Source organism: Chiloscyllium punctatum, chromosome 27 (genome assembly GCF_047496795.1).
Source record: "Chiloscyllium punctatum isolate Juve2018m chromosome 27, sChiPun1.3, whole genome shotgun sequence".
Classification (NCBI taxonomy): Eukaryota; Metazoa; Chordata; class Chondrichthyes; order Orectolobiformes; family Hemiscylliidae; genus Chiloscyllium; species Chiloscyllium punctatum.
Window position 1 is genome coordinate 8378258 of NC_092765.1, and position 19543 is coordinate 8397800.

Genomic DNA, 19543 nt, shown 5'->3' on the forward strand with positions numbered 1-19543 from the left:
ATGCTGGGTCTGGGTGGAATGCTGTTTGTGGACTGAATGGCCTCTTTCTATACTGTAGAGATTCTATTAAAAAAGCAGATGTGCAGGTGAGATATTTTCACCATCTTACAACAAATGGTCACCCACTGTGACATTAGTTGTCTCTGCAGCTCCACGTCAGGTTTTCAAGCAATTTTCTGCTTCTGCTGCTCTTTTTCCTGAAGCAATCTGAGAGAGAGAACAGGGAAAATTTGAAAGCAACAGCATAATAACTTTGATTCCAGTCTGTTTAGAACCTGCCAGTTTCCAGTCTAAACTTCACCAAAGCCAGAAGTTGTTGGCCTTGATGTCAGAAATTGCTGAAAATGAATACTGACCATGGGCGAAGAGGGCAGCCTGCAACAGCTACAACTCTCCAAAAAAGAGTCAAAAAGTTCACGAGTAAGAAAAAGAAAAATTTATAATTAATTTGAAATCCATGACCTTCTGTGTTATTGTTGTCAGCAGTGAGTTTGATATCTCAAGCTGATTGTTAAAGACAACTGGTAGTCTCACACCATCATTGACTGTTCTCATGTGATGGAAAGCAGCCATTTTAAGACTTTGTCTTGTAATATATTTAAAGAATTATAATTAATGCTTGAAGCTGAATATCAGAGGATTTCTGAGTGTGTTAGATAAAAGGTGGTTAAAGCAAGGGATTTTCAAATAAAGGTCAAGCTATGTGTACACAAATGTGTGCGTATCAAAATGAGTGTGTACAAATGGGTGCATGTACAAATGTGTGTGTTAAAAATGAGAGTGTGTGAACAGTGCATGTGTGTAGCATATGTTAGCATATACATGTTACAAATGTGTGCATTGTAAAATTTCAAGCTGTGAGTGTGGTGCTGGGAAGACACAGTGGGTCAGGCAGCATCCGAGAAGCAGGAGAATTGACGTTTCAGGCATAAGCCCTTCATCAGGAATGCTCATTCATGATGAAGGCCTTATGTCCGTAACATCGATTCTCCTGCTCCTCGGATGCTGCCTGACCCACTGTGTCTTCCCAGCACCATGCTCTCAACTCTAATCTCCAGCATCTGCAGTCCTCACTTACTCTATGCAAAATTGCATGTGTATGTACAAATGAATATTTGCATACATTTTAGATTAGATTTCTTACAGTATGGAAACAGGCCCTTCGGCCCAACAAGTCCACACCAACCCTCTGAAGAGTAACCCACCCAGACCCATTCCCTCTGACTAATGCACCTAACACTATGGGCAATTTAGCATGGCCAATTCACCTAACCTGCACATCTTTGGATTGTGGGAGGAAACCGGAGCACCGGAGGAAACCCACACAGACGCGGGGAGAATGTGCAAACTCCACACAGACATTCGCCCAAGGCGGGAATTGAACCCAGGTCCCTGGTGCTGTAAGGCAGCAGTGCTAACCACTGTGCCACCGTGCCTTCCCAAATATATGAACAAATACTTATACGTTTGCATAAATGATTGCGTGTAAAAAATGAGTGTGGGTGTAAATGTGTGCACATGTGTTTGTACAAATGTGGGTGTGCCTATATGCACATTTTATCATCCCTTCTTTCTGAGGGTCCTTTATTCAACAATCAATCCATCTTCACCCAAAATGTGCTCAGCTCTTTCCACTGTGTTAGTAATTTTACCAATTCAATTGCACTTCCTTTCATTTATTCACTGAATTAAACTTCTTGGGTTTTATACTTGTAAAGGCTTTGAATATCAAAGAAACAGTGGCAAATTTCCATAAAACTCTGCTTTAGCTGTCAGTTACACTGGTTATGGAGATAGTGACTGGAATGATACCGAGAATAAAAATCTCTACGTAAGAAGAGATATTTGAAAATTATTGCTTTTTAACCATAATAAAGAAATTAAGGGAAAAAACAAATAGACATTTTGAGGTAGATAATTGTGGAAAACCACTGCTTTGAGACTTTTGCTTAATTTGCATTTTGATATTTGAAGGGCAAAACAGTGAAAGATTGCTTCTATTCATCAGTAATTGGTAAAAGAGGAGGTTTAGAATTTTGACTTAGAATAGTCACAGGAATTATAACTTTTATTCCACACAAAGACCAGTTTGAAGTTGAAATATTTTACCATAACTAATGATTGAAGTAGAGTCTGGAATAGTGTTGCACCAATAAACACTAGGAAATGCAAGTGTTAAATTACAGACAGGCTGCTGAACTAAAGCAAAATACTGCGGTTGCTGCTAATATGAAACAAACACAGAGAATGGTCGAGAAACTCAGCAGGTCAGGCAGCATCTGTGGGGAGAAAGCTGAGTGAACGTTTCCAGTCTGGATGGCAGCTAGGATAAACTGGAACACATGTTGAAGATTGGGATTGAGGTCTGGGGTGGTGGAGGAATAGTGGGGTGGTGGCGGAAGGGCGAGCAGATAAATGGAGATGGTCCAGAGAGAAAGAGAGATATGGAAGGGGCAGGCAGACGAGGGGATTGGTGACAATAGGCCAGGACAGAAGAGAAATTGAATCGATGATAATGAGAGTTGAGAGTAGGGGTGAATGGGTAGGCTGTGCTGAAAGCAACCCGTGTTATAGAGTCATGCAGCATAGAAACAGGCCACTCGGCCCATCATGTCTATGCCAACCAACAAATACTAAACTACACTAATCCCATTTCCCTGCACTTGGTCCATAACCTACTGTGCCCTGGAGTTTTATGTGTTCATCCAGATGCTTCTTCAATGTTGCAACAGGACCTGCCTCCACCACCCCCTCAGGTAGCTCCCTACGCATTTAGAGTCATAGAGTCATAGAGATGTACAGAATGGAAACAGACCCTTCGTTCCAACTTGTCCATGCCAACCAGATATCCCAACGTGGCCCATATCCCTCCAAACCCTTCCTATTCATATACCCATCCAAATGCCTCTTAAATGTTTCAATTGTACCAGCCTCCACCACTTCCCCTGGCAGCTCATTCTATACTCATACCACCCTCTGTGTAAAAAAGGTGCCCCATTGGTCTCTTTTATATCTTTCCCCTCTCACCCTAAACCTATGCCCTCCAGTTCCAGACTCCCTGACCCCAGGGAAAAGACTTTGTCTATTTACCTTATCCATGCCCCTCATGATTATATAAACCTCTAGAAGGTCACCCCTCAGCCTCCGACGCTCCAGGGAAAACAGCCCCAGCCTGTTCAGCCTCTCCCTGTAGCTCAGATCCTCCAACCCTGGCAACATCCTTGTAAATCTTTTCTGAACCCTTTCAAGTTTCACAACATCTTTCCGATAGGAAGGAGACCAGAATTGCACGCAATATTTCAACAGTGGCCTAGCCAATGTCCTGTACAGCTGCAACATGACCTCCCAACTCCTGTACTCAATACTCTGACTATTAAAAGAAAGCATACCAAACACCTTCTTCACTATCCTATCTACCTGCGACTCCACTTTCAAGGAGCTATGAACCTGCACCCCAAGGGCTCTTTGTTCAGCAACATTCCCTAGGACCTTACCATTAAGTGTATAAATCCTGCTAAGATTTGCTTTCCCAAAATGCAGCACTCACTGCAGAATTCCTAGCCAGAGTAATTATACGGTGTGTCCAGTTTTGTTCCTTGTCAATGTTTCTGGGAACCCCCCAGGATGTCGATAGTGGGTGCTTCAGTGATGGTAATGCCTTTGAATTTCAAGAGGTGAAGGTTAGATTCTTTCTTGTCATTAGCCTTGCATTTGTGTGGCATAAATGTCATGTTGCTGAACACAGTTATTCCTCAATGTCTCTATTAAATACATTTGTGACTTGAACACCTTTATCAAATATCTAATACACATTGAAATGCTCTTATTTTATGAAGGAGGAAAGACAGCATTTGCACACTGTGAGGAACCACATATCGCAATGAAATTGTGATATATTGTACCCATGTTTTGTTATATATTAGAACTGGATACAATCACAAAATCACAGTATAGTTGTAGTGCAAAGGTTCTGAAGGAGGCCATTTGGTCTATTTTTTAAGGTACATGTATTTTAGTGGGGAAATTTCATATCTGCACCCAGTGAAACATATTGTGTGAGTTAAAGCTAGTGGGAATAGACCTGAGGCAGTTTAAACAGGGTCTCCAATTTACAAGCAGCCTGCAAGAATTAAACAGATAGAGTTCTGATTTCTTCAGTCTTGAAGTATAATTATTCAAAAAGCACAAACACATGTTAACATGCTAGGGTTTTAGGTGTTGGCTGAGGAATAAATATTAGTTAGGACACTGGGGAAAACACCCCACACCTCTTTAACATTGTGTCCTATGGGATCTGCTCTATCTACTTGAGGTCTCACCAGAAAGATGACATCTCCAACAGGATCTCTTCTGTTCTGCACTGCAGTCTCAAAGTTTGGAGCCTTGCGATGAGACTTGAACCCACAAGCCACTGAAGCACAGCTCTGCACTGGATCTTCAGCATTTGCCTCATGAGGCAAACAAGAGAGTCCTATAATGTTCCTGACAACACAGGAGAAGCAGCTGCCATGTCAGTTTATATCTTACATTCTGGTCTGGGCCTTGAACCAATAACCTTCACGTCTCAGTGACTAGAGTGCACAAACTGAGCCAAGTGTTGTGTGTCACCTGAGGCGATGAGATGCTTGCTCAGGTGATGGAGACACAACTGAGAGAATCCTCGGCTGTTGTTCCCCCGACAGTCTAACACCTTCTAAGTGAATTCAGCACAATAAAGCTGTTGATGGGCTAGTGTCACCCCATGCATATGACTACAAGAATTAGCGGTGAATATATTAAACAACAGATACATTGGCTTCTACTCTGCTACAGAAACAAGAGAATTGTATTTCCTAGTACACAGAAAGAGATTGTTAACACAAAGAAATGGCAGGTTATCTCTTATTCAGGGTATTTAGAAGATCCATTGTTCAGCTTCAAGTCTTTTAAGTTTATTAAACATGCCACAGGCTAACATTAAGGAGCATCCCATTCTATTTTGTGATGGGAAAGACATTTCTCTGCAACAATAAACCTTTGTGATGTGCTTCTGGTCTTTAGATAAGGTTTTGGAGGCCTGTGACCAGTGGAGTGCCACAAGGATCGGTGCTGGGTCCACTACTTTTCATCATTTATATAAACGATTTGGATGGGAGCATAGGAGGTATCGTTAGTGAGGTTGCAGATGACATCAAAATTGGGGGTGTAGTGGACAGTGAAGAAGGTTACCTCAGAGTACAACAGGATCTTGATCAAATGGGCCAATGGGCTGAGAAGTGGCAGATGGAGTTTAGTTTAGATAAATGCGAGGTGCTGCATTTTGGGAAAGCAAATCTTAGCAGGACTTATACACTTAATGGTAAGGTCCTAGGGAGTGTTGCTGAACAAAGAGACCTTGGAGTGCAGGTTCATAGCTCCTTGAAAGTAAAGTCTCAGGTAGATAGGATAATGAAGAAGGTATTTGGTATGCTTTCATTTATTGGTCAGAGTTTTCAGTACAGGAGTTGAGAGGTCATGTTGAGGCTGTACAGGACATTGGTTAGGCAACTTTAGGAATATTGTGTGCAATTCTGGTCTCCTTCCTATCGGAAAGATGTTGTAAAAGTTGAAAGGGTTCAGAAAAGATTTACAAAGATATTGCCAGGGTTGGAGGATTTGAGCTGTAGGAAGAGGTTGACCCGGCTGGGGCTGTTTTCCCTGGAGCTTTGGAGGCTGAGGGGTGACCTTATAGAGGTTCATAAAATCATGAAAAGCATTGATAGGGTAAATGGACTAGGTCTTTTCCCTGGGGTGGCGTGTCCAGAACTAGAGGGCATAGACTGAGGGTGAGCGGGGAAAGATATAAAAGGGAGCTAAGGGGCAACTTTTTGCGTGTATGGAATGAGCTGCCAGAGGAAGTGGTGGAGGCTGGTACAATTACAGCATTTAAAAGGCATCTGGATGGGTATATGAATAGGAAGGGTTTAGAGGGATATGGGCCAAGTGCTGGCAAATGGGAATAGATTAGGTTAGGATATCTGGTCAGCATGGACAAGTTGGACCGAAGGATCTGTTTTCATGCTGTACATCTCTATGACTCTATGGCTCCAAATAACTGTTGAGAAACCATCATTTGACTGATTTAAAAAGCACTGTATTGTATAATTCTCCCTGTGAATGTAGTAAATTTACCCCCTCAGGGGATCAGCTCTTAGTTTGATAACCTGTTGGTGAACATGTCTCTTGGCTAGACCACGATTAGGGGCCACCACACAAGATCTTAAGAAACAGGAGAAGGATCCAGGCATTTGTGCCCATTTGATAAGATCATGGCTGATCTCAGTGAGGCCTTAACTCCACTTGCTGTCTACCCCCAAAGCCCTTGACACCATCATTGACGCCAGGCATCAGTCCAGCTCAGTCTTGAATATATTCAAGAGAATTCCAAAGATTAACAATCCCCTCCACGTCATTTCAATTCATGGTCCTATACCTTAAATGGGAGGTCCTTATTTTTAATGGTGCTCCTAATTCTTGAATATTACCTGAGAAAAACCATTCCCACTGCATCTAACCTGTGAAGAGCCCCTCAAACATTTATGTGTCAATGGGAACCACCTTTCATTCAGTCAAACTCCAATGAGTATAGACCCTAGTCACATGACCTTTCCTCATAAAATATACTATGTCATTGCTGAGAATGAGCCTAGTGAACCTTCTCTGAACCCTTTCCAATGGAAGCATGTCCCCCCTGAGGTGAGGAGATCAGAACAGTATGTGTGACTCTAGCTTGGCCTCACCATTAGCAAAAGCCAGAAATTGCTGGAAAAGCTCAGCAGGTCTGGCAGCATCTGTGGAGGGAAATCAGAGTTAACATTTTGGTTGAGTGACCTGTCCTCAGTGACCTGAAACGTTAACTCTGATTTCTCTTCACAGATGCTGCCAGACTTGCTGAGCTTTTCCAGCAATTTCTGTTTTTGTTTCTGCAGTTCTTTCAGTTTTTATTTGGCCTCGCCAAAATCTTGTACTGTTGTAGTGAGGCCTCCCTACTTTTTTATCCCATTGTCCTTGCAATAAAGGCCAGCATTCTATTTGCTTTCCTGATTACTTGCTACACGTATCATCAGTTCCTTACTGCTCATGTGAAAATGCCAAATATAGTGATTGTAAGTTGTTAGTCATTGAACCACTTATTAGGAAGTTCACTTGTAAGCAGGCTGCTGGCTGGGAGACCCAGGTGGGGCACCACATGGTCAAATAGCGCAATGTAATTCTCAGCCTGGGCTTGCTTGTGAAGTATGATTGCTGAGGTACCGTTTTGGAAAGGAGCTGGGATCTATGCCTCAGCTTTGTGTCACTGCCTTCAAGGAGGGGCGAGAAATCGAAATTGGGGCAAATAATAAACCCTGCCTTTTTGTTTGTTCTCTTGCAGCTCTGTGGCTTTGTCTACGCTTGTTACGTCAGCAAAGTCTTCATGGAAGAGGAAGACAGCTGTAAGTGACTGACCTTCTTACTCAGGATGATGCTTTGCCTTTGGTAACACTGCAGGGAGAACCATAGGGTGGGGTGGGTTGGTGGGATGGGGGGGTGGTATTTTACCCTGATTCTCGGCTCGGGAAATGTGTGAAATGCCAGTTTTCCCACCGCCACAAACCCCCTCCCCAAATGCTACGGCTGTCCACCAATCTCATTGGAAAGTATTCTCAGGTAGAGTTGGAATGCTCCAATCCAATTGGTATGTCAGTATGTGGGTCAAGTTAAAATTGCTTCTCCCAAAGTTTTATACATGAGCCAAACTCTAAGACACCAATACTCTTGGGAATAATCGCAAGAAGAAGTAACAAAACAGTTGAGTCATTGAAGGTGCTGTATAAATGCAGATTGTTGTCTCTGGGGACAGTTTTTCAGAGTCTGTCCATAGGATATGACATTTTCACACAGTAATTCCAATCATTTCAACTGAAATGTTTCCACAGGCTAGAAACATAGAAATATTGGGCGCAAGAGCATTGTTAGTTACTCTGAGTAAAACTATCTCGGGCTTAACTGGAGGTAGCGAGATTGAATTCGCTTTCCACTAGAGATGTTGAAGCACTGGTGATTGTTGTTCAAAATTCAGTCCATTTTGTGATGGTACCTACAGATCGGAGAGTTGCAAATGGAATCCTGCTGTTACAAAAATGGGGAACTACAGATCTATTGCCCAAGAAAAAAGACCAGAAACTATAAGACCATAAGAAGTAGGAACTCGGCTAGGCCATTTGGACACTTGAGGCTGCTCCACCATTCAATAGGTTCATAGCTGGTCTGACATTCCTCATGTCCGATTTCCTTCCCTTTCCCTGTAACACGCGATTTCCCCGACTGATTAAAAATCACACAACACCAGGTTAGAGACCAACGGGTTATAGTCCAACAGTAGCGCTCCAAAAGCTAGTGCTTCCAAATAAACCTGTTGGATTATAACCTGGTGTTGTGTGATTTTTAAATTTGTCCCCCCCTCTCCCAGTCCAACACCGGCTCCCCCACATCATAAATATATACAAGCATTCTGCCCCCTCAGCTCTCTGTGACAAGGAGTTCCAAAGAAATTTTTCCTCATCTCAGTCTTAAATTAGTGTCCCTTTGTTCTGGGACTATACCCTCTGGTCCTAGACTCTCCGAAAAGGGCAAACATTCTCTCAGCATTTACCCTGTCATGCCCCATAAGAATCTGATATGTTTCAATGGGATCACTTCCCATTCTTCTGAACTCCAGTGAGTAGAGTCCCAACCTGTTTAATCTTTGCTGTTAAGATAATTCCACATACCTGGGGTGATCCTTCTCTGAACTGCCTCCAATGAAATAACACCTTTTCTTGAATAAGGAGACTAAAACTGTTCACAGTCTTCTTTGTGTGGACTGACCAGCATCTTGTTGCAGTAAGATTTCCCTACACTCCTGATTGACCATCATTCTGTTAGCCTTCCTGCTTACCTGCTGCATCTGACAAAGCATGTCATTCCTGAGCATTTAGGAAATAATTGTCTGGTTAGGCAATGTGGATTTTTAAAGGGGAACTCTTAGCTGACAGACCTGATAAAGATTTTTTGAGGACATTACAACGGAGTTAATAAGGGGAAACAACGTATATGATGCATCTGAAATTTCATAAACCATAGAATGTAGGAGCAGAAATAGGCCATTCAGCCCATTGAGTCTGTTCCATCATTCAGTGAGATCATGGCTGATCTGATCATCCTCAAATCCACTTTCTTGCCTTTTCTCCATAATCCTTGAATCCCTTCCTGATTAAAAATCTGTCTCTCTCAGACTTTACTTTCCAATGGGAAAAAGAATTCCACACATTTTGCATCCTCCGCAGTTGCTCCTTATCTCCACCTGTATGGATCCTGCATCAGCTGATGCATGACTCCTTCTTGCTGATGGATTAGTTTCATCTTGTACTAACAAAGTCACCCCATCACCTCTCCCTTCCTGCCAACCCTTTTGAAAGGTTACAAATTCCTGAATATTTAGTTCCCATCTTTGATCTCCTTGTTACCATGTCTCTGTAATGAATCTAGGATCATACCCAGTAACCTCTATATGTGCCGTTAATTTGTTTATTTCATTGTGAATATTATGCATATTCAAACATTAATTTGACCTTTTTATTTTCTGTTTCCTCTTTGTCTGCATTTACTGCTTTTTTTTCTGACTTTCATACTCTGTCCGTTCCTGTCCCATTCTGGGTATTATGGTCAAACACACTACCCTTTTACTTTGCAAGCTTTCCATTCCCCCCAGTCTTGAGCCCTCCCCCTCTAATTAGTTTAACTCCCTCTTTACAGCCCCAGCTATTCAGTTCACCAGGACACATTTCAAACACCTTTGATAAAGTCCCATAAAAGAGTTTAGGAGGAGGATGCAACAGACCTCCAGGCGATTGAGACAGGCTGAGTGTGTGGGCAAGAACAGGCAGATACAGTCATACAACACAGACACAAACCCTTCAGTCTCACCAGTCCATGCTAACCATAATCCCAAATTAAACTCGTCCCACCTACCTGTGCTTGACCCATATCCCTCCAAAATCTCTTATTAATGAACTTATCTAAATGTCTTTTAAACATTGTAACTGTACCTGCATCCACCACTTCCGCTGGAAGGTCATTCCAAACATGAACCACTTGCTGTGTAAACAAAAAATTGTATCCCATGCCTTTTTAAAAATCTTTCTCCTCTCACCTTAAAAATATGTCCCCCAATCTTGAAATTCCCCACCTTAGGGAAAAGACACCTGCCATTCACCTCATCTATATCCTTCTTGAAGAAGGGCTTATGCCCGAATCGTCGATTCTCCTGCTCCTTGGATGCTGCCTGACCTGCTGCGCTTTTCCAGCAACACATTTTCAGACCTCATCTATGTCACTCATGATTTTATAAACCTCTATAAGGTCACCTCTCAACCTCCAGTGTTCCAGTGAAAGGAGTCCCAGCCTATCCAGCTTTCCTTTATAACCAAACCCTCCTTCCTCGCAATATCCTGGTAAATCTACAGCTTAATAATATCCTTCCTATAACAGAGAACTGGACACATTTACCATCCCCTGAGAAAAAGAATAGGAAATGACATCACCACAGGAAATTACATCACCAACCCATGGAAACTCAAACATATAAATAGAAAGCAGGAAACATCAGAAGTGCTTCATCTAGAGACTCACTGAAGATGTTACCTAGTATGGTGATGAAACATCTGAAAATGAACATAGAACATAGAAAAGTACAGCACAGAACAGGCCCTTTGGCCCATGATGTTATGCCGAAGTTTTATCCTAATGTAAAATATAATAACTTAACCTACGCACCCCTCAACTCACTGCTATCCATGTGTATGTCCAGCAGTTGCTTAATGTCCCTAATGACTCTGCTTCCATCACCACCCCTGGCAATGCATTCTCTGCGTAAAGAACATACCTCTGATGTCTCCTCTATACCTTTCTCCTAATATCTTAAAACTATGAACCCCCCGTACCAGTCAATCCTGCCCTGGGAAGAGTCTCTGGCTATTGACTCTATCTATTCCCCTCATTATCTTGTACACCTTGATCAGGTCTCCTCTCTTCCTCCTTCTCTCCAGAGAGAAAAGTCCGAGCTTTTTCAACCTTTCTTCATAAGGCAAGCCCTCCAGTCCAGGCAGCATCCTGGTAAACCTTCTTTGCACCGTCTCCAAAGCCTCTGTATCTTTCCTATAGTAGGGCGACCAGAACTGGACACAATATTCCAAGTGTGATCTCACCAGGGACTTGTAGAACTGTAGCAAAACCTCATGGCTCTTAAACTCGATCCCCCTGTTAATGAAAGCCAAAATGCCTTATGCTTTCTTAACAACCCTGTCCACTTGGGTAGCAATTTTGAGGGATCTATGTACTTGCACACCCAGATCCCTCTGTTCCTCCACACTACCAAGAATCCTGTCTTTAATCATATATTCAGTATTCGAGTTCAACCTTCCAAAATGCATCACATTGCATTTACCCAGGTTGAACTCCATCTGCCATTTCTCAGCCCACATCTCTGCATCCTGTCTATGTCATGCTGCAGCCTGCAGTAGCCCTCTATACTATCGATGTCACCTCCAACCTTTGTGTCATCTGCAAATTTACTAACCCACCCCTCAACCTCCTCATCCAAGTCATTTATAAAAACTACGAAGAGCAGAGGCCCAAGAACAGAGCCCTTCCAGCTCAGTGAGCAAACCTACATCCAGGACCTAAGTACCTTTTTATGTACATCATAAAGAGTGACATAAGGAGTGACATGCTGGGAGCTAGCAGGGTGGCAAAGTTGTTAGCATTGCTGCCTCACAGCGGCAGGGACCTGGGTTCAATTCCCACTTGGGTGACTGTGTGGAGTTTGCACATTCTCTGCGTGGTTTTCCTCCCACAATCCAAAGACGTGCAGGTCAGGTGAATTGCCCACCTTAAATTGCCCTAGTCTTAGGTACATTAGTTAGGGGAATGGGTCTGGGTGGGTTACTGTTCAGAGGGACGGTATGCAATTGTTGGGCTGAAGGGCCTGTTTCCATACTGTAGGGAATCTAATCTAATGTATGTGTAACAGGTAATTTGGAAGACAATTGTTGAATCTTTAGAAATCTCTACCCAGAGGGCTGTAGAAGCTCTGTCATTAAATGATTCAAGACAGAAATTGATAGACATCTAGTCACTCGTAACTTCAAGCCAAATGGGGATAGTTAAGGAAGATGGTTTTGAAGCACCTGATGGACCAGCTCCTAGAATGGTGAAGCAGGCCTGAGCAGCTGCTAGGGTGTAGTTCTCACTGAAATCCAGTAAGTGTCCCCGGCCAGCTCTGAAACCACGTCTTCCTGCCTTCCTTATCACAGGCCTCCTTCCCTGTCAGCCAACTGTCTTTGCTCAAACATTTGGCCTGGATCTTGTTGTTCTTTAGACCTTCTATGGATGTGCTTCTACAAAGTAAAGTTCTAAGTTTGCATGTACCCACAGTGACGACAGAGTTCATTTAATTCAGGAGTGTAATTTACAATAGTCTCACTTGACAACTGCTTCCTTTCATGAAATGCAACTTTCAATGTAATCGCATTCTTAGTCATGTTATAGTATGAGTCCAGAATTTCATTTATTGTAAATTAGTCCATTGTGCTCGGGCTTTGCAGGCAACATTAGATTATAACCACCTTGAAACCATCTTGGTAAAGAAAGCACTTACTTTATTCTCATAAAGAGTGACATGCTGGAAGCTAGCATGTATGTGCAACATACTATAATCATTTTCAGCCAAAGGTATAACCTTCATTCATAATTACATCAAGCCCTCTTTGTTAGATTGATTCCCCCATTATCACCAAATATGCCTCTACTTTTCCCAATTGTTTACCTAATTGAGAGGTGGTCCTGTTTGGATCTACAAAATACTTGTAGGAATAGGCAAGACAAATAAGGGTAAAATGTTGCCTTTGTTCAGGGGTCTAGAAGCAAGTGGTGTAATTTTAAAATAAGAAGGTTTTCATTTGGAACTGAGATGAGGAGGAACTGATAGATGAGTCTTAATTGCATGGACAAATTATAGCAGATCAGGTTTGAGGGGCTGAATGATTTGAGTTCCACACGGGACAGTTGGTATTGTTATGTAGCCACTTTCCTCATAGTGAGATCCTACACATGGCTTTGCATGAACAATATTTGCTTTCACTGGTGATGCTTGAAGGATGAATGTTGCCCAAGATTCCGTGAGAGCTTCCTGCTTTGTGGTTTGGAACAAAGAGCCCTTAAGATGTTAAGGGTTAATGTGAGGCCATAGCTGTTTAATTGACACCTTGTATCCTCACAAAGTATTGAAATTTGTATCTAATCTGGAATTCCTAGGGAATAGATGTTTCACAAACTTGCTTTAGCATCAGACGCTGCTTCTTGAGGTGCTAAGAGAAACAGGCAGAGAGACAGACGGGATTGGGCTTTTGCCCAAAACTTCGATTTACCTGCTTCTCGGATGCTGCCTGACCTGCTGTGCTTTTCCAGCACCATTTTAATGTTGATTCTAATCTCCAGCATCTGCAGTCCTCACTTTTGCTGAGGGATAGAGGGAGCAAGCCTTCCAGTTCTGTTTTTATAAACTCAACATTCTTCTCCCTGATTTGATCAAACAAAGCTGCTGCCTGAAATATAGTTCCTTTGTGTATTTCCATGTCTGGTTCCATTTTTTTGAACTAGGATAATGTACAGGCAATGTTCAGCCCAATAGGTGAAACTTCCAGAAAGTAAATCCAACAGGAGATATCATGTTGATGACATGTTAATTTCAGTTCAGTTTGGGCCTTGTTTATTGATGGTTTCATGAGCTTGGCTCAACTTGATCAGGTGACCAATGTAACTAACTTAAGCTAGTGCTTCGCCTTTTATAAAAAAACCATGATTGATCCCAAATATTACAGGAAACCAAAAACTGATTGTTCATTTTTACCACTGGGATACCAAGGCCCAATTCTTCCATCCACCTCTGTATCCCACAATTTGTAGAGATTCCTTATTGAAGTTCTTAAGAATTCTTAACACCAAGACAAGCAAACTGACCTTCCTGCCCTGCCCCCACTGCTTTCCAGCCTCTAGTCTATTTTGGAAAAGCATTTGTAAGCTGCAATGTCACTGTCTCCTGTTACTTTACTGAAAGACCTGCACAGATGTCACACCTTTAATGAAGTGAACCACCCCAAGTTGCTTCACAGGAATGTCAGGGTTTGACACTGAGCTGCATAAGGAGGCGTTATGACAGGTGACCAAAAGCTTTGTCAAAGAGGTTGGTTTTCATGAGAATGTTAAAGGAGGAGAGCAAAAGGGAGAGGCTTCGAGGGAATAGGATCCTGGTCACTGGAACAATAAGATGTTGGAATGATGTATTGCTGCAAAACAATGTACTTGCTCTTCACGGAAGGGTCCGAATGATCGTCTGTGCTCAGTTATTCTTTGTTTCTGTGATGTTCTGCTACACAACTTGGATAAAGGGATTGGAAAAGAGGAGGGATGTATCGCAAGAGTGATCAGGCTAATATGCCTTTTCAACCCCTCCCTCGTGTTTCAGCTCTCTCCATTCTGTGCTGGTAGCTAAAGCAAGGCTGGAGACTTGACGTCCACTGATTAACCAGCTGGGTAACACTGCTGCGTCTGACAGCTGGTAACACAGAAACGTGGGAGGAAGTCAAGCACAGGTTACTGACTTGTGTTTTGATCAAAGAATCGAACCTGCCGAGGAGGAGATGAAAGCAAGTGATGGAGGAACAAAAAAAAACAGTAAACGAGTGGTGCACCAAATCCTTGTTAGCACTTTGTACAATTTTAAATAATTGTGATACGGTTATACCTACAAACCTGTGCTGATCATGAATGATTATGAACAGTGTCATATATGAATAATAGTATACTTTCACAACAAAAGTCACATGATACCAGGTTATAATCCTAGTTAAAAATCACACAACACCAGGTTATAGTCCAACAGGTTTAATTGGAAGCACACTAGCTTTTGGAACAACGCTCCTTCATCAGGTGATTGTGGAGGGCTCAATCCTAACACACAGAATTTATCGCAAAAATTTACAGTGTGATGTTCATGAAATTATACATTGAAAAATTGATTGTCTGTTAAGCCTTTCATCTGTTAGAATACAGTGATAGTTTCACTTCTTTCATGTGTAAATCACAAAACCTTTTTTTAAAAAAGTTGCATTCTCGGGTTAGCTGTTAACAATGGTGATAGTTAGACAATATGTTGAAGGTGTTAGCCCCCTGTGTTCTCTGTCTATGACCTGATGTTTAGATTGATTCTAATCTAAAAAGTGAGATAATGGAGTTTTACATAAATTCATGCAGTTTTTGAGCTCAGAGTTCTACATGAATGCATGCGGTTTTTGAGCAAAGTACAATGTAACTCTGCAAGTACAAATTCACCCCACAAAATATATGTGTGTATGTGGGTCTTTGTCTGTCTGTGTGTGTCTGTCTGGGTTGGGGGTTCTGAGTGTGAGAAAGCGTATGTGTGTGTGTGGTGAGTGCAGAGTGTCTTAAGTCTGTGAGGAGGTGCATATGTGAGTGTGGAACTGTGTGTGTCTGTAAGGGTGTGTGTGGGTGTCTGTGTGCGTGTCTGTGTGTCTGTGTGTATGTGTGTGTAGGAGTGTGTGTGTGTATGTGTGTCTGTGTGTATGTGTGTGTAGGAGTGCCTGTGTGTGTGTGAGAGTGTGTGTAAGAGTATCTGTGTGTGTGTGTGTATAGTGCAATGGTGGTCACCTGTAATGTGACATGAACCCATGGTCCCGGTTGAGGCCCTCCCTATGGGTACCAAACTTAGCTATCAGCCTCTGCTCGGCCACTTTTCTCTGCTGCCTGTCCCGACGTCCACCTTGGAGGATGGTCACCCGAAGGTCCGAGGCTGAATGTCCTGGACCACTGAACTGCTCCCCAACTGGGCTTTAATCCAACAGGTTTATTTGAAATCACAAGCTTTCAGAGCAAGCTTTTTCACTATCCTATCTACCTGTGACTCTACTTTCAAGGAGCTATGAACCTGCACTCCAAGGTCTCGTTGTTCAGCAACACTCCCTAGGACTTTACCATTAAGTGTACAAATCCTTTGCTTTCCCAAAATGCTGCACCTCACATTTATCTGAATTAAACTCTATCTGCCACTTCCCAGCCCACTGGCCCATCTGATCAAGATCCTGTTGTAATCTGAGGTAACATTCTTCTCTGTCAACTACACCTCCAATTTTTGAGTCATCTGCAAACTTACTAAATATACCTCTTATGCTCGCATCCAAATCATTTATATAAATGACATCAATTCCAGATTGAATCGCGGCTGTGATGCTTACCTACATTAGGAAGGTTGGCACTTTGATTTCGCTGCTCGTTGGATGCTGCCTGAACTGCTGTGTTCTTTCAGCACCACTAATCCAGTACTTAATGTCCAGGTCTACTCAAAGAGTACAGCCGCTAATTGAAGATCTCCTCAAGTCCACCCAGTGTAAATGAGGATAAAACAGTCGGGAGCGTATCAAAGAGTGCAGTGCCTTGTTTCAAGATTCCTGACAGATTATTTCCAAATGATTGTCAGAACATTTCCTAGCAGCTGAACTTACACTGGTGGGCTCTGCATTGATGTTGTGACAAAGCTGCTCCATTAACAGGGTTATGCTGTCCTTAGCTTTTTTATAGAGGGGTCATAAAAGCAGCAATTCTGAAAAATCTAGGTTTGTAGGGTTTTAGGGCCAGTCTGATCATAGCTAACGGATTCTGCCTCAGGTAAAAGAACATAGAACATAGAACATTACAGCACAGTTCCGGCCTTTTGGCAAGCAGTCAGTCAGTTTTGAGACTGCTGATCCACGAAACAGCTCCATGGAAGAAGGTGTTCCATGCTGAATCTCTCTACCATCTCTCTCTCTCCTGTAAGTCCCTTCATGTGATTTTACCCTTTTTTGCCAAGGGGTGTTTATGGAGATTGTTACAAGTATTTGGAACAGCATCATTAAATTGGGATGATCTGTTGGGTTTTCGAATAGCTTAAGTTATTCTACATTCTGTTTTCTTTTTATTTTTCATGTGGTAATCTTGTAAATAAATTCTGTTTTGTTTAAAGCTAAATGGTTTGACTACCTGCATCCCTCCTGGAATATCTACATACATCTGCTTAAAACAACTAGCAAAGTTAGGGTCTGGGTTACTTTCTTGGAATGTTTTCAGGGGTCTGACCTAGTCCATAACAATGTCAAATAAAAATACATTATTGTCCTCTAATGTTGGTCCTCCACTCTCATCATAGTCTCTCTTCTCTCAGGTGGTCAACCTGTCATTGTTTTACACCGGCTGTTTTACTCCTCACTTTTATTACTGGCCTATCCTGACTCGATAACTACCAATCCTGCAAGGTGTTAGGTCACTGTTCAATGACTTGTCTTGTAGGTATGTTTGTGTGCATTTATACATTTGTTTTTATGATCTGAAATGATGCCAATCCTGGTCAACTCAGATCTCAGTGGGAAACTTGACTTTATAGATGACATTTTTATTTCTACAGTCATTTACTGTAGTACTTAGTCACTGACTGTATTCACACGAGGCTGCCAATGTTCTTTCAGAAAAGAAGACATATTTACTATCTACATACACATAGTACAGTTTGAAAAGATCATAACATAAACAGCAAAACAAAGTTTCAACATGTTTCCCAGCAATGTTTTTTATGGATACTCAATACCAGGAAAGTGTCACTCCTGTCTGAACTCTTTAATATCTTACTTAACTGACACTTCCCAGGTTTCATTATCTGGAAACTTCTTTCCAGTTCTGACAGCTGGAAAATTTCCACACAAATTCTCAAAGCCGTGCTCTTTGTGAATTAGGAACCCAGTTGCTGCTGCATACAACAGTTCTCCTGTACTGAAAATTTTAAATCTTTTGAACTGAATTCAAATCATTAGCGGCCCCTCATTTATCTTCTCTACTTATTGTAATAGTTCAACTTTGTAAACACTTCAGCCATTAACAAAATGGGTATTAGACTAAGCACCAAACTGGAGTCACAATAGCACCAGTCCTGTGCTTCATTCAAAGGTTCTGGCTGGTGTTTCTCAAAAGGACATTGGTGAACTATTACGGGGCTTTTTTCTACAATCTGTCAGTTTCTTTGTCACCCTGTCGATGCCTGCATTTTATTTCCAGATTTTAAAATTCTGAATTTGAAATTCTCGAACTGCCATGGTGGTATTTCAGTTTACTGGATTTGTTATATAATAATTTAATATTTATTTTAATATTTAATGACTGGGAGAATTTAATATTTCAAATGCTGACAAGAAATAGGTATTACACATTTATATCTCCTCCATTGATTCCTGATTTCAATACTATTGGTTCAGGCCTTTGCATCTGTCAAGGTGTTTGAAAAATAGAACAGGGCTGAATGCCTTACTGCTAGCCCTACACCTTATGGTCTGTGGTCTGTTAGAACTCAGCACTATGTTTAAATGGCCTTTTGTGTTTGGGTTCCTTTGCCTGTGATTCACAACCTGGTGATAAGAGTTAGATCCATTGGAAATATGAAGCAGGGCTTTTTCTCTGGGTCCTGGCCCCAGAGAATCAAGGGTGCACACTTTCACAATATATTTCAATCCCTTTTCCCTTCACAAATGCAATTATTTCACTAATACACTGTTAGGAGGCAGAAGCTGTTCTGTCTGACTGTTAAACATGATTCCCATCTACACACAAATAAATGTTAATGAATATCTGTAAAGGCTGCAGATGGTGCAGGTACATGCCAGCTCCATAGTAGATTAGCTGTCGATTTGGAGTTACTTACAGACATAAGAACGCAAAGCAGTTTTTTTTTGCAGTGAGATACAACTGCTGCCTTCTGTGAACTAGAAGGTTTTGAACATGCTTCAAACAGAAACATTAAACTTCCAGCTGAACTGTCTTTAAACGCGCCTGCTCTTCCTAGTTATGAATATTCCACTTGAATAATTAATATGTTCTGCTTGTTTGGGTGAACATGAAAGATACCATGTCCCAGTTTGAGGAAGGAAAGAGAGTTCTCTCACTGTCCCGGCTAACATCTGTCTCACAACCTGCCTCACTAAACAGGACAAGTCTGTTTTTCTTTTCATTGCTATTTGTGAGATCTTGCTGTGCAGCAATTAGGTGTCATCCTTGCCCACGCAACGACAGGGCAGGATATTGAAAATTAATTAATTGTCTAAAATTAGGGACATTCACAAAGGTACCCATCTAAAATGAACTGTACTTTCTCTCACTGTCTCTCTCTCTCTCTCTTTACCCATTCTGCCTTCTATCTCTCTTGAAAATGTCATGAATCTCTTTGACTCATTGGCCTGTGGTTTATTCCCAACCCACAGCACCTCCCTGCTCCCCAACCATCAATAGCTGAAGTAGCTCCTGTTGTGCTAAAATAATGGTATCTAACAACAGAGGCACTGCGTACAAATAGCCATGATTTGGAGATGCTGGTGTTGGACTGGGGTGGACAAAGTTAAAAATCACACAACAC

General features: G+C 41.9%; 1 protein-coding gene across 8 annotated transcripts in view; it reads left to right on the forward strand.

Annotated features, from left to right (window-relative positions):
- Window positions 1-19543, forward strand: part of nkain1 (sodium/potassium transporting ATPase interacting 1) — a 548201-nt gene that overhangs the window by 482854 nt on the left and 45804 nt on the right. For all 8 annotated transcript variants that reach the window (XM_072548005.1, XM_072548007.1, XM_072548006.1 and 5 more), the window contains one exon: window positions 7391-7451. In XM_072548005.1, coding sequence (XP_072404106.1) covers window positions 7391-7451 — 61 coding nt within the window. The remainder of the gene's footprint in view (window positions 1-7390; window positions 7452-19543) is intronic.